The sequence below is a fragment of the Centroberyx gerrardi genome, chromosome 1 (assembly GCF_048128805.1).
Source record: "Centroberyx gerrardi isolate f3 chromosome 1, fCenGer3.hap1.cur.20231027, whole genome shotgun sequence".
Lineage (NCBI taxonomy): Eukaryota > Metazoa > Chordata > Actinopteri > Beryciformes > Berycidae > Centroberyx > Centroberyx gerrardi.
Genome location: NC_135997.1, coordinates 17393516 through 17409695, shown reverse-complemented (window position 1 = coordinate 17409695; position 16180 = coordinate 17393516). Strand labels below are relative to the sequence as shown.

The window sequence follows — 16180 nt, the reverse complement described above, 5'->3', positions numbered from 1 at the left end:
ACTGTATATCCTTTTCAAATCTAACTATTTACCATGTTCAAATGGGTTTGCGCTGTGCCACAAAATCGCACAAGACAACAAATAAATTAAATGGACTATGCCAGTTGTTTGTGTGTGTGTGTGTGTGTGTGTGTCTTTCTCTCACCTATGTGTGTGGTACTACTGAAAATAATTTTTCATCAGAGTAAAGGGATTAGAGACAGATACAATGGAGTGAAAATCCGCAGAGAATTTGTCCTTCTGCCACCATTTTTGGAGGAGACTGGTGTTCCAAAATCCATCAGGGATTTGGCCGCATTATTTCCCATTCTTGCTGCAGTTTTATCCGTGAGAAGGCTATGAGTGCTCCTTTATCCAGCCTTGCAGAGCTGTCCAACAACTGTGCAATGTCTGTGTGCCTGTAGTTTATGGTTGAGGCTGAGAGAGCTGTCCCACGTGGAGGATCCTGTGTAGAAATCCATTAATTTAACAGGACAAAGAAATATGAATTCACAACAATAGTACAGAGAAATTAGGGAAAAATCCACACGAAAATGAATGAGTTACCCTTTTGACAATTAGACGTTCAGTCAACATCAGTGAACATGAACATCTCTCTCTCTCCAGAAGCTTAAACCAGAGAGCTCGGGCTTCAATCTGTGATCTCATTAAGAGGAAAAACCTGGAGATACTTGACAATGGACTGAGGACTGAGATGGGGACTCTTACAATATTTGTCTGAGCTTTTATATCCAAATGAGCTTTATTTCATAATAGCACTGACAGGTGATAAATCTCTGTCCTGGGAAAATCACTGCGCATGTCACTCATTTTGAAATAATGTTTTGGTAATGCTTTATTTGGATAGTCCAATGTTGATACTCAACTATCAGGCAACAAAAAGTAGATGTTCAACACAGTGTCTCTTGCCTAGTTGCTGCATTTTACAGATTATGCATTCCTAACCCTGACCTCAATTTTAATCCTAGACCCAACCCTAAGATTATCTGCAACTCAGATAATGAATATCTATAGATTCTTTTCACACTAATGTTTCACCTGAAACTCAATAGATTTCTTAGTGACACATTACGCTTGATGATAAGTAGAGTATCACAGTGGACTAGCCAAATAAAGTGTGACCAATTTTTTAGCATAACAAATGTTAAGAGGAGTCAATACTTTTCACAAATCTCATTAATAGTACTGCAATATTATTGTGACCCACAAATATCTATATTGTATTGAATAGTAAATACTTCGTTCTGCTAGAATCCCACACAAAAACTAGGTTTGTATTTGAGTGTACAGGCTGGATGCTTCAATATAGGATCAGCTGTTTATATAGTCATGAAACTAGCGGCTCCATGTGGGGAAAAGGACTGATGTCTTTTTTCCCACATGGAGCCCCTCGCTCCACACACTGAGTATTAGACCCAAAAATATCACAAATGTATGCACAGATTTTCTAGGACAACAAAAATCTCAAAAACAAATTCAAAGACTTGTGTCTCCATAGGGCCAACTGTATCCTAACACAAACACTGCAGAGCCTAAAACCTCCACCATGAGCACACATAACACACAAACATAATTTGGGATTTATAAAAAAAAAAAGAAAAAAAAGTGTGAATTTCATGAACATCATGCAAACTATACACCATGTGTACACAGGATTTAAGTATGTGATGTGTTGAATATGGGATAATAATGATGGGATAAAGGATTAATATTAGGATTATGGCAAGGACAAATGCAAAGTCATGGGCAAAAATAATGCCTCTTACAGCTAAACTGATCCAGACCGTGTTTTCACTTCATATTTAACTATTGTGACGTGTTTCTTTTAACTTCCAAAATCATCATAATTTGTCTAATGTCTATCTTGCATATTCATCAAGTCCTATATCTTGTCCAAACACTGAGGACCAGTGCAGAAATCAGCAAAGTGTAATGCTATACACAACATGATCACTCTTACTATATGATGTATTGAGTTGTCTGTTTTTAAATTCATAAAAATCAATCAGTAAGAGGTGAAACTGAAAATAACTGATGATACACTAATGCCTTGATCATATCATCATCGTGTTACTGTAATGTTTCCGCCTTTTTGTGCACACAGCTTTGTAGCCTTGTGTGTGTGTTTGTGTGTCTGTACAGGGGGTAAATAAAAGAGGGAATCTCATCTGCCTGTTTTACTTGCTTAACTTGTCTCATTTCTCTCACTGAGTGGGACTGATGTGTGTGAAGGAATCAGAGCGGACGTAACACTCGGTTTTGCCTGGTTCTCTGCAGTTGTCAGCAGTTAGCATGTGTGTGTGTGGTGTGTGTATATGTTCGTGTTTGCATGCCCACATGCATATAACATTAAAGGTACACAGTAAGTGCCCGGGAGGTGAGCAGCGCATTGTGTTTGTGTGTGAGTGTACGTGCGTGTGTGTGTGTGTGTGTGTGTGGTGACAGTGTGTGTGGAGGAGTGTACTTTAAAAAGAGTGAGTTTAATTAAAGATGAAAGTGCTGATGATTAATTGATGGAAGGTAGACTGTTCCAAGATGCTGAAAATGGGGGTGTACTGACTCTTCCATGCAATACAAATGTAGAATAGAGAATTACTACATTTCTAAATAAACAGGGCAGCATCTCTTGAAAAACAACCTTTATAACAAGCCAATTTCTGTCAGCAGTGAATGTTAAACTAGATATAAGCCTATTCTGTTATTCAGACATTAACAAATAGGCAAAATGTAATCAGTGTTACATAGGGGAATATGTTCGGATTTAATCACTGTTTACATCAGACTGTTCTGTCCATTTGGGTGCGGAACGAGACACATCAGTTGTTTTACCTGAAAGTGCTGAAACAAAGAGAGATCTTTGGTTGTTTGCTATACTTTCTCCTGCTGCAGTAGGTTTCTATACATGTAGGAAGAGGGAGGAAATTTGTGTCCTGCTGTGTTCATGCTGGTCCCCGATCTCTCGACTTCATCTCAATGTGCCACAGAGACATGCTTATGAGTGCCTCTGAAACTCTCATCTATGAAAAATGGAACAGCATGAGCCTCTTCTTCATCACACTTTCTTTTACCAGGAGATTAGAAAGTGAGAGTGGAGCTCTCTGGAGGAAACATGCCTGCTTTGAACATCTGTATTGGGACGGTTATCTTCAGTGGAAACACATGATGCTCTGCAGGGTAAAATTCTTTTCTTTTAACCCGTTGCTGACAGAAAACCCTCAACAAAGCGATCACAGCGGAGGCGCAAGCACAACTGAAATGTTCCCTCTGACAGCTGAGGTGTGATAGCAGTGGGAACGCGGTTCACATGGAGATATATATTTTTTTAATGCAAGTGAATAAGTGGGGCAGCAGTTGTCTTCATAAATCCATGTTATATTTATTCATTCCCTCAATAATATCTTTAATAGAACAGTACAAGCCTCGTCAAAAAAAAAAAAAAAAAAATGAACAGACACTATAGAAGTGAGAAGTGTGTACATGGTGAGTGGGGAACAAACATTAAGAGAGAGAGAGAAATGTAAAAATTCGATGCATATAGAAATGGGAAGGATTTCAAATAAATAACTACACAATATATTTCTGTGGTTATTTTTATGGCTATCTCACTATGGAACTGCATGTAAAGTAAAAAAAACAAACAAAGGCTTCAGAGGGGTACGAGGCTCAAACAGTGGGGGCAGCGGTATGCTTGTGCTTTTAAGAGCACGTTAATTTTCACCCTAAGTGGTCTAGAAGAGGTAAGGATCATACATGCACCGGGTTACATCAAGAGGTAGGACGGAGGCAGCGGAGGGGGGCGGCGGGGACCCGGGCCAGGAGGTCACAGCGTGGGGTCCCGGCACAGGACGATCTCCAGCTCGGTGCGATAGAGCTTCCCTCCGTCCGACAGGGCCATGATGCTCTTCTTGTAGCCCACGAGCCCGGACGCGTCCACGTCCTGCCGACACACAAGAGGTGCAGAAGGAAAAGACGCGGTCAGTGGTCACGATGAAGTGAAGCTGAATTTGTGCTTTGGTCCAAATACACAAAGCAGTTCCTAAATGGAAGCTATATCCTGTCTCAATTCTATATTTGAAGAGTTTGGTCCCAAACGGAAATATCCACCATTTAAAAAAAATGACACCCGCTCTCCCATATTGACTGCTGGCATTAAAGTTTAGACATTATGGAGTCATCTTAAGACATTTGCTTATAAAATAGTTCATGGTTTGAGGACGGCATGTATGTTTTTGTATTGTTTTTGTATTCATTGTAGTGCCACATTTTAACCAACCAGTGAAGCCAAAGGCAAATTTCCACTGCGGTGGACAATAAAGTTCTATTCTATATAAAGTGTTTTGGAAGGAAATCCTTCATTTGTATATTTGTATATACTGTAAGTAGAAAAGCAACATTACAGTGGGTGCAAAGGCTTTCTATTCATTACCATTTTGTTCTTCTCACAGAGGTCCTTCAGCAAAGCATCCAGCTCCTGCTCATCAATGTAACCGTTACCGTCCTGATGAATGAGACAACATGGCAAGTCTAAATTATTCTGAAGAAAGCCATTCTTATGATGAAAACAACAGGCATTTACCAAGTAGGCGCACAAGTGACAGTGTGTTATCAATCAAATGTCATTCTCCTAGGGAAATTTGGAAATGTTTTTTTATTACTCAAACGGCCCAAACACACATACCGCCAACACCATACACACACACACACACACACACACACACACACACAGAGCACATCAGATGCATAGTACTACACATAGAACACAAATACAGTATAAATCATAGCACACACAAACACACACACACGAACGAACACGCTCCATAACTCTGTCACCATTTACTGTATAAGATCTTTTCACCTTATCATAGAAGGTGAAGAGAGCGTCGAACTGCTGAGCCGTGAGCTTGATGCCCTGTGAGAGAGAAAGAGCACTGAACTGGTAGAAACTGGAGGACATTTCTAGAGAGTGGAAAAAGCCCCACCCTGTCCAGAACTGATATTAATCCATGCAGATTATGATAACTGGGATTAGAGTTGAGTTAATCCTTATCAGACAGACTAATCCTCTGTCAGAAAGGAATTGTTGATCTCCCCTTGCAAGCTAGAAGGTATATGGGTCCATACAGCGCAGAACACACACACTGCGGGTTTATCACTGTGGTTGAGATCAAACCATGTAGATAGAAGAGGAATAACATTCTCACTGTACTACAAATATCGAACAGTGAAGCAGCAAAACGGCGTAAACAATGGAATAACAAAAATGTCTACATATTCCCTCAATAATATCTTCTACAGTGACATATATATAAAAGAGAGAATACATGACATTCCCATATGGTGAAGTACTGTTAGATTCATATAAAAGGCCTACATACTGTATATATATAAAAAACAATCCTATCGATCTAATGAGAAGGATCCTAAAAAGTGGTTCCTAAATACAGCTGATTTCAAAGGGATTCTATCATATTTTGGAGGAAATCCCATAGTTTAATATTGGATTCCTGGAGGACGTTTTGACTTGACAACATCTGTGTGAATGCCCCATATGTCCATCCAATACTTGATCTATAATCCTCTTGCAGTGAATCCAATAAAGTTGAGTTGTACCATGCTGGATCTCCAGTGTATATATATTATCTGACCTCTAAGTTCAGGCTGTAGTGGCTCAGAGCAGCGTTTCACAGAGCTAAAATGATGCCTGAGCACAAGTCAAATATAATAAATATAAATATGTCGGTGTGTTTTGGTGTGTGTGTAGACTTACTTGGAACTTCAGCAGGAAATTCTCCTGGACAGGCAAAAGCCTGTAACAAAACAAAGAGAAAGGTTTCCTCTTGTACTCTTCTTTTGAGATTAGTTAAAAAAGAAAAAATTCACAGAACACACAAATAAAAGTCAAGAAACACTCACCTCGCCATCTCAGAGAGGCCCAGTTTACCATCGCCATTAAGATCAAACATCCTCAACTAGACAGAAAGAAGATTATCAGGGGATTTATCACAGAAGCTATATGGAGAACATAAGGGATTATAATTTCTTAGATTACATTACATTAGGATACATTACATTACATTACAGATTACACTAGCTAAGCGGAAATGGCCAAAAATGTTAGAATGTCATGTGTTAATTCTTACAATTATGGACAACTTTGAAGAGATATTGGACGACAATCAACAAATTGTACAAGAATCACTCTTTGAGATTTTGGGATTTGAGACAGTTGCATCTTAGAGGCTTAAAGGAGTCCGAAGGTCATGGCTGAACATATAGTAAAGGCAGAAAATTGAGGTGAGCACTGGATTTAAAGGGTGCATGGGTCAGTTCAGTTTATGGGATGAAAGTTATCCTATCACTTTTGTAGCCGTTCACTGTAATAAAACGTTTTGACTGTAATGTTAATATAAATGTGGATAAATACAAAACAATTAAAAGAGTGGGTGTTCTTATCAATATGAGATCTTCTGTGAATGTCAGAAGAACCAACCTATTATTGGAGTCTCATACAGCTCTTGACACTTCAAATCTTTATCATGAAGGGCTTGAGCCTTGCAGTTATATTTCTATGTGAGTTTGTCGACGTAGACAAACTCATCCTAGTGATACTCACAATCGTTTGTGTGTACTCATTGAGCTTCTTGTCATCGTAGTGTCTGTTAGCCTTCTTCAGCAGGTCTGACAGGAAGCCCTGAAGAGAGACGCTCATCACACTGTGTCTCCAGAAACAGTGATTGGACGATATAATACATTTATGATTCATACCTATTCATGGTGACAATTAACTGTGGTTATGTCTGTCTTCAGAGCTCAGGAATGGGTGTGGAGAGCATGAAGGCTGCAGGTGGGGAATCTGTTATTAAAGGTGCTATGTGTAGCATTTTAACACTAATAAATCATTGCCACATTCATTTTGAGACATTGGTATAATTACCATAAACAAACAAGACTATTGCTGAGAAAACTGGCGGCCTCTACACCACAATTTACATTGTGTGTCACTGGGTCAGACTTTGTGGGAAATCTGCTTTACAGCACTAAAAGATATTGCTTTACAGCACAAGGACCTCAGTTCTTCCAGTGCAAACAGTGCTAAAGCTTAAAAGCTAATACTTACTTACTTACTATTTATTAATTTTTATTTGTCAATTATCATTGTTATCAGCTCTTATCCTTCTTCTTATTCTTCAAAACAAACACACATGGAAGTAAGTGTTTGTAGAGACAGGGGTCTAAACCAGTCGACCACAAAGAGAGAGTGTTGTACTGGTGTCGGACAGCAGCAATGTCTTCTGCATTTGCTTTATGTGATGCTATATTAGCTAGCTCTATAGCAGAGTTTGACATATTGTGCTGTGTTTTACCTTCAGCTCGTTAGACTCGATGTATCCACTGCGGTCAGTGTCATACCTCCGCCATGCCTGCAGAACAAGAGTTATGTTGTCATGTTATCTGTCAGGCAGCATGGATACAAAACTCACATACTGACAATAAACAAAAAACCTTTTGACTTCAAGGTATATAGAAATTCTCTAAATATTATTTGATTTACAGAAGAAGGGGTAAAATAGAAATAAATTTGTGTTTAAATCTAACCAACCCCCAAAGCAGACCCTTATCAAAGATGGATACCTAAACCCCCTTTGCCCTCACTTCCCATTCCCCTGCAGAAAGCTGCGGCCCATTCATAATGTATAGCTGTCTGAGAATAGCTAACCCCACCCCCCCTTTAACGCACAGGGAACCCACTGAAAACTCCTCAACCACAGTACATTGTATGATTTTTTTTTTATTTTATCATAGTGGACCAGATGTTCAATGCCTGACCGTTTTCTCTCTCTCTAATTATTTCTACAGATGCAGCCAAGAAGCCAAGAGGGTTTTCCTGATGGTTTTTTAGACCGATCAAGGAGCATGGGTCAAGCATTTTGTTGTTTTCCTGCTGTTAAAGATCATTTCTACTGATATTTAGATAGTTATTTGGCCTGAGAGTGATCTGAGAACCAGCTGAGACAGGTATGCATGGTTTAGTTTGCTAGTAATCACCACACTAACATCAGCAAAATGTTGCAACAGCTAATGCTAAATCATGAGTAGACAGAGTTTTCAATACAATTCCTGGTAAAATCACCCAGAAACAATTGAACTCAATAACACCTTGTTTTATGCTGATAGGGACGACTTTACCCAACATTTTAAATATGATGTGGTTTCCCTTACAGCATCTAAAATTTTTCTGCCAGTGTCTGAATTGATCATTCCAGATATCTAAGCCTGCACGGTTAACAATTTCACCGCTATTAGACCGCTCTCACACTGGAGATCCATCCTTAACACGGCCAGGAAAAGGCCCGGGGCGGCTGAACATGTGTCCCATTGGATGAGCCATGATGGCACTTCCACCTGGAGGCATTTGCAGGGGGGGGATTTTCACGGCTCTATAATGTGGATCAGTTATTCGACTAGTCAGTGAGCAGCGTTCCCCTACAAGGCGGGACTCCGGCAAACACAGAATTACCCCTTAACTCAATAGAGAAAGAACATCCGAAACGAAATGCAATATTTCATACAGTCCATTGTGAAATCCAAATTCTTTAGAATCATTAAATTGGATCAGTTTTGATGAGTGTGAGAGCTTGACGGAGCAGATCTGATATACAGAGGCAGATGAGGAGTGAACACTGATTGCACGACTGGAGGCGTAAATAAAGTGATGTGCACCGATTTGAGAGTGACAGTCTATTTTCTCTCTTTCTTTCTTTTTTTCTATCTTTCTCTCTCTCTTTCTCTCTCTGGCTTGCACACACACACACACACATTCACACACAGATACTTACAGCCATAAATTCAGAACTGGATCCCACAAACTGTCTGAAACAGAGCAGGAAGTTTTCTTCTGTGGGCAGAATCTGAGCTAACTGGAGAGACAGAAAGAAAGAGATTTATTCCACATATTACATTTTTATATAATGTTTTACAGTTGCTATAGCCTTAAAGCACTGGGAGCATTTCAGGTGTAGGCTGATTTACTTTAATAGTTACTAAGTATTTGAGTCTGTCTCACCTCTGACATCTCAATTCTCCCATCAGCATTCTTGTCAAAATTGGCCATGAACTCCTTCATCTTTTCTTTGAATGCAGCATGTGTGGGATCCTGGTACACACACACACATGGAATAACAGACCAGAGAGACATAAGATAATGTTGCCTTTAATTCAGATGTAGCCTATGTAGAATCAAAATTATAATAAAACCTCCAAATTCATCAGTCATACTAATTTCATGCTTCTTTTCACCTTATCATTTAGTTACAGTGAACTACACATGATGGATGGAGGGTAGACTGAACAATGTGGTTGTTATGAAAATCATACAGAATGTGAATCTATATAGTTGTTCCTCTGAATGTCCCTTGCTTGTTGGTATTGTAGATTTCACTATGAAAGTATTCAGTGGTGTCCTATAGCAGCAATTGTCAACTTTTTTGGCTTGTGACGCCTTAAAACCAAGCGATGTCTATGAGCACATGCAGAGAGGTGAACAGTTCAACCAAAGAATGATTTTCCCTTTTCAGGTTGTTTCATTTGATTAATTATCATCAGAGGAAGCTGAAAATGATTCAGTATTTCACAAGAAAGAGGCAAACATTAGAGAAAAATCAGAAAAAATACGCATGGTAATAAATTTGTATAGTAGAAATATATTTTTTTCCTATAAGTTCCATAAGTCATCTCGCGACCACCCAAAATGATTTCGCAATCCCCAGTGGGGGTCCCAGCCCCCATGTTGAGAACCTCAACAAACTAGCCAGACACTCACCACGCCTGCTCCTCGCCGTGCGATCTCCAGCTCCTGGAAGAAGTTCTCCAGCTCCTTCCCTTCGATGAAACCATTCCCTGTGCAACACCAGAGCACAGAGTTACGTTACGTTAATCTTCGGTCTACAAGGTTTTTTGACTGTTCTGAGGTTTAGATTAAAGATGAAAGATCATTGTCAAGGTGTTTACATTTTGGACCAACCTGCCAGAAGAAATAAGATTAGAAAATGTTGCATCGTCTTCTACACAATTGAAAACTTTTCACTGACAGCTCATTTTGACGCAGTGGGGATCTTTGCTTTGAGCAGACTGCAGAATATCCTACCGGCTTTTAGCTACAGCAGGAATTGTGTGGATTCTCTGATGTGCTTTAGCAGAATGATATTAAAAACAAGAATCCCTTGCAGTTGGAGCATAAGCAGCATAATGACTGTGGCTTTTTGGCTAGGAGGAGAAAGTGGGCAGTCAGATGGATGCTTATTGGGGCATTCTGTCCTTCTAGACTCGTACTTCTTATCACAATCACATGACTAGGGATGATTTAATACAATAATTCCCTCCACTGGTTTGGCAACAAGCCACAATTTAATATATGAAACATTCAGCCATCTCTTTTTAATCAGAAGAATGAGTCCCATCTGTCTCCAATCTTTGGAGGGATTGGGGTCTCTGTATTTTATTCAACAACAAAAAAAAAAAGAGATGTTCATAAAATTATTTCAATTCAGAATAAAATACAGAGAATCCTCCTCTTCCCCTCTTCATCTGTTAATCTCTTATCCTCTCATCTCCCTTTGTTTCTGATCATTTTCTCCCTCACCTCCCCCCTTCCCTCTTCGCCCTGCCCAGCTTTATTTGCACACTGTATTTGATAGGTATATCACCATCTGTGCTTCGCTTGAGCTGGTGTTTTAGATATAAGCAAATCACTGCAGGAACACAAAGCTCTGGGTGTGGAAACAAACCGAGCCGGCTGCCTCCTCTCAATACAACCTGACACTCAACCTGAAACTCACACAGCCATTGGAGGAGTTTTTACTGTTTTTCTTTAAAGTGGTCAGTATTCAAATTTAGCAAAGGAAACATGCCTTGTCAATCAAAGATCTTTGCTGTAGAGCAAGTGGGTTTGCCCACTATTGCCCAACTCATAGTTTTGAAATGATGATACTGAATCACCAAGAAAATACTTTGTAAAAAAAAAAGATCATATCTACATCTGCAATGTCTTATAATGCTAAACTGATTAGGATGTTAACAGAAACTGTATTTTATTTGAAATACAGTGCAGGGGATGTTCACTGTGTCTATAATGCCCATCTGACAGCGGGCTGCCAGCCACTAGAGTCTGGATGTAAACACAAACTGTCCATCAGTATTATATTGTCACTCAGACAGCTGCCTGCCACAGACTGCAGTCTGGACCTGAACCAAAACCAAACAACACAATTTGTGTTGGACACAGAAAAAAGTGGAAGGAATGTTGGCTTTCTGTCGTAGCTACTATGTAAACTCAGAACATATGAATTAAAGGGTCTCTGTTATCTTATATCTTTATTATATGTTAACATCTGACTGGTACAACCTTGACAATTAAAGTGGTGAATAAAAGTAATGGGATGAAAAACTGCAATTCCCCTCTTTTAAAATAGTTGGTAGATGCTGTAGTTAACTACACCTCAAAATGACTCAAAAACATAATACACCATCAAAACACTATCCAAATTTGAAGTTAGTTGAACCAAGCTATTGCAAAATGTAACTAAACTACTAGCAGTTTACTACTAGACTAATTAGTTTGTGGAATTACTCCCCAACACTGTGTGTGTCTGTGTGTGCTTGCAAGCGCATTTAATTACAGTTTTTTGCCATCCGCCCCTGGGTGGTGGTCCAGTCCGCTCTGCTGCACACAATATTTCAGTCCCAATTATTTTATTGGACGTTCTGACTTCCTTGCTTGGCCCTCTGCAGCCCGGTCTAGAGGAAGCGGGTTAAAGCAGTGGAGTGATCAGGACAATCCCTGAGCCTGTTCAGGAGTGACACACTGGGCCTGAGGAGGGAGAAGCAGCTTACTGCTGTACATTACGGTTAGTTTCACCACTAGACCAGACACCCAGACATCCTCTTCACAGAGCCACATAGTGGGCTCCTTTAGCTAGAGTCTACAATGCAGAGAACATGCTCTACATGCTCGACAGTTTACTGGGACCAACAGTAACTCCCAGTCAGCTTGAAACTCTGCTAACTCTGACTGAACTTCATTAGGTTGCCCTAAATTCTACACCCATCCTCTGTTCTTTACCCTGTGGTGTAAAACGTACAGTAAATATCTTTCAAAGTAACATTCCTGGTCTCTCTGTGAATGCTCAGGTTGCAGGTGCTTTTACAGCTAGAAGGCACTCAAAGGCCCAGATTTACTAAAACCTTTAGTGGGGACAAAAACCTTTACAATGTTCAAAGTCAGCACTAAGACTGGAGATAGGTGCAAGACAGTTTGCTTGACCAATCAGAGGTTATGTCATTGGTTTTGCACATGCTAAAGGTTTTTGCACCCATGAAAGGCTTTAGTAAATCTGGGTCAAAGAGTGCAAACCTGAAACCTTTCTCCAACTTGCTTTCTTCTTCTTCTTCTTACTTTCTTGACACTACAAACATACACTCAATCAAGCCTCCATCTGTGTTAGTTTCATAGTTAAGGCTAATGTACGATAATCATCTAATGGTGGAAATCCCAGACCCAGATTGCCACCATTTGTTCCTTGGACCAAGCCCTATCTGTCTACCAAATTTCATGGAAATCTGTTCCTAAGTTTTTGAGATATCCTGCTGCCAGACAGACAAACTAACTAACTAACAGAGGTAATGATCAAATCTGGTCCCGTCCAATCAGAACCTCAGTCAATATAGCAGAGATTTTTCCATGTCCTGTAAAGTTACCTGTGCACATACAGTATCTAGGATCTGCATTAATATAAAAGGTGTCATCGACCCCCCCGACAAAGGTCTCTCCACAGTTTACTGAGAGTATAATCCTGCATTTATCTCATATCTATATGATCCGAACGAAAACATTGTTAAAACAGTTATTCCTATATAATGTGAATGCAACATAATAACTCCCTGTTGAAATCGAATTGGAAACCTGAACACTGTGACTGAACCTTAATGGCTACTGCACACCAGATACAATTAGTGGAGAAAACCAGTTTTCTCACTGAAAATGGAATTTCTGCCTTATTTATGTGGCCTGCTGTGGATTAAATTACAATAAAAATTCACTTACATAAAAAGTTATTTCAAAGTTGTTTGAAGTTGCAATTAAGTTGGCCCACAGCTGAAGTTAGTGGGGATACAAATCTCAGTTGCCACATGGAGCGCACTATTGCATGCTTCATGCTAAGCGGATGCAGCCTCATTCCCCCCAATTATTTTCAAACACAGTCCAACTGCTTATTGCTGAAGGGCACCTGGCAAGCAAGCGAGATAACTAGCTCACGATAAAAAATAAATAAATAAAAAAGGATGATGCTGAAGACAGATCATTTCAAGAGGGGTGGGGAACTGAGAAAAGCCTGCATGTCTTGTCTTGTCTTGTCTTGTCTTGTCTTGTCTTGTCTTGTCTGTATGTCTGGGGTCTTTATGAGTTTGACTCCACACAGAGGTGAGCTGGAAAAAGGCTGCACAGACTCTATGAGATGCACGAAATCACAAGTTTTATGGCCAGCAAGGGGAAAGGTGCTGCCAAGAGGGTGGAAGGTGACTTGTCTTTTCTGAATGACATTAAAAAAAAAGCATCTCAACGCACTGAATCTGAAACTGCAGGTAATCATGAATATGCATATTGCAGTGAAAGCCTTCCAAACAAAACAGCATTTGTGGGATAAACAAATGCACCAGGAAGGTTTTGCTCACTTCCTGACTTCACCATTGACCATCACTTTTTTCCTGATAGTGGTATACATATATACATACTTAACAAACTGATTGGCAGTTAATGTTGAGAGCATGTCAGAATAGTGGCAGATACAACTGAATGAATTACAGTACAACAGTACACCAGGGGCCGGGTTTGAATCTCTTGGGGCAAAAGACTTTGTCCTTTTAATCTTAGACATAATGCCACAACTTCAACTTTTGGCCACCCAAGAGCTGAACGCACCTGCTTTTGTGAACAAATATTCTCTGAGGTGAAAATAAACTAATCAACCAATAATTCCAGGACTTTATCCCAAGGGAATGAAGAACTTGGATCACAGAAAAGCTTCCAGGTGACCGCTGGGAGCAAATATGTCAGAGAACAATGTAAGTCTATATGGCTAATTACCTTTCCATTGATGTGTTATATATTTAGACCAGCGAAGCAGGCAAGCAAATTCATTATTTTACTAAAATGTTAATTATTTTTGCTTAATTGTCACACATAACCACTGATGTGATATATTTAGGCAAACTATATGATAGTTACATGGGACTTGATAAAGAAATGAATTAATTTACTCCCAAATGCATTAAATTTGCTTGACTAAAAGCTACATTCCCCCAGTGAGCTGTGAGAAGCTATGTATCAGGAGGCCATATGGTCGATGTAAAAAGTTAAATATAAACAAAATTCATTATTTTGCTTGACTAAATGCTACAGGCTACACTCCCAGTGACGTCATGTTATGGAGAGCTTTACACGAATCAACCTACATATATGTTAGTAGGCTGTGAAGGAAAGAAAACATGGTCAAAGATTATTAGTATGTTCAATTAAACTATAAAAATGAATGTAAAATAAATGTCTGGTCCTTGACTTGGGTCAATTTCTCAGTGTGGATTTCACTGAGCTGGGTGGGACAGCGCTGGTTTGGGATTGTCCGATCTGACACTGGAACTTCACTGGATATGACATATGAGTTTTATGTCCTGTGGAGTCCAGACAAGTACAGATAGCTACTGTCCCATTACAATATAGCACATCTCAACGCAGCCCCTCCCCCTCTTATCACCCCCCCCCCCCTCTCTCTCTCTCTCTCTCTCCCTCCCCCCTCTCCCTCTCTCTCTCTCTCTCTCTCATTTCTCTCTCCCCCCCCCTTCTCTCTCCCTCCTCTCTTAAATTCAAATTCAAATTTGCTTTATTGGCATGACAAGTATTCTCATATTGCCAAAGCATCAAATTGTGTAATGATATCAAAACAAATAAACAAAAAAATAAATAAGTAGTAGTAGTAATAACAGGCTATCAAAATAACCTCTCTCTCTCTCTCTCCGGCAATTTCTTCCCTTCTCTTTGGAATCTGCTCTTTGTAACCTTACACTGACGACCATCAAGGTTTTAATAGTCTTGTGGTTTACTCTAACACCTACTATAGTAATGCTATGATCAATTCTAGAAGGATACTATACAAATATCACAGCAAAACTACAAGTCCATATAGGAATATTATAGGAATATTGTAGTGATACCATAGGAGACAAAAAATACCAATTAAGCACAATAAGGTCATTATACTCATTAAATCATATCTACCAGACACGCGAGGCTGTAAATCCTCATTTAGGAATTCAATTAAGAAATTCAAGTAAAATGGATTATTTTGAAAATGTTTTTGATAGAGGTCGTATTCAACTGTCATATAAGTTAGATAGGTAATCTTGTTAAAGCAATTAGTGATATTATTAGTAAATACATAGTGTATTAATATTATAGTATTAGTTATAAACAGTGATGGTATCAATTTCAAACCAATGTGAGCACACATTTTGGGCTGAAAACCAGGAGAAGGATAAATTCTAAACAATAAAATCATTATCTGATGATCATAATAACATGATTTTTTTAGATTTATAGATTTTCCAGATTTTCTAATAAAAGTGGCATCTCTACAGGCTATTTTCATTTTCTTCTGTGATAAATATAATATATAACAGTGCCCTCTCTGGGCTGAGCCTTAATTTATCAATTTATCCCGCACTTGTCAAAACGACGTTCAAATGTTGTCCAGCGTGATGCCCACTGACCGTCTGAGTCGAAATGTTTCCAGATGTCGAGGAACTGCGCCGCGGTGAGCTCAGCCAGGTGGAGATGAGGCGGTTGCTGCGCTTGGGTTGCCATCCCTGCTTTCTCCCTACTTTTCGACGGATAATAATCACGGCTAAACTTTTCCCAGTGCGGAGCCTCTTGGTACTGTCAGCAGCTCGTCCTGAGTCGGGGCTTTTAAACCCCCCGCGGCGCCTGCGGGTCCCCGTGCTCGCCGAAGGGGGGCGCTGCTACTGTGAAAGCCAGTGAGAGAACGAGAAGGCTGCAGCAAGAGACCAATCAGTGGTATCAGGAGGAGGCAGAGAGGGAGGGAGGGAGGGAGGGATGGAGGGATGCTCACTC

The 16180-nt window shown here is 39.8% G+C and overlaps 1 protein-coding gene across 1 annotated transcript; it reads right to left on the bottom strand.

Moving 5' to 3' along the window:
• Positions 1–3390: 3390 nt before the first annotated feature.
• On the bottom strand, positions 3391–15974 carry LOC139920296 (calretinin-like). Its single transcript, XM_071910278.2, has 11 exons — positions 15820–15974; positions 9821–9897; positions 9065–9154; positions 8838–8918; positions 7365–7421; positions 6614–6691; positions 5914–5969; positions 5768–5807; positions 4856–4909; positions 4427–4498; positions 3391–3937 (listed from the first exon to the last, which is right to left on the bottom strand). The coding sequence occupies exons 1-11, from the start codon at positions 15911–15913 to the stop codon at positions 3821–3823; spliced, it is 816 nt and encodes a 271-aa protein (XP_071766379.1). The 5' UTR covers positions 15914–15974; the 3' UTR covers positions 3391–3820.
• Between the last annotated feature and the right edge of the window lie 206 nt (positions 15975–16180).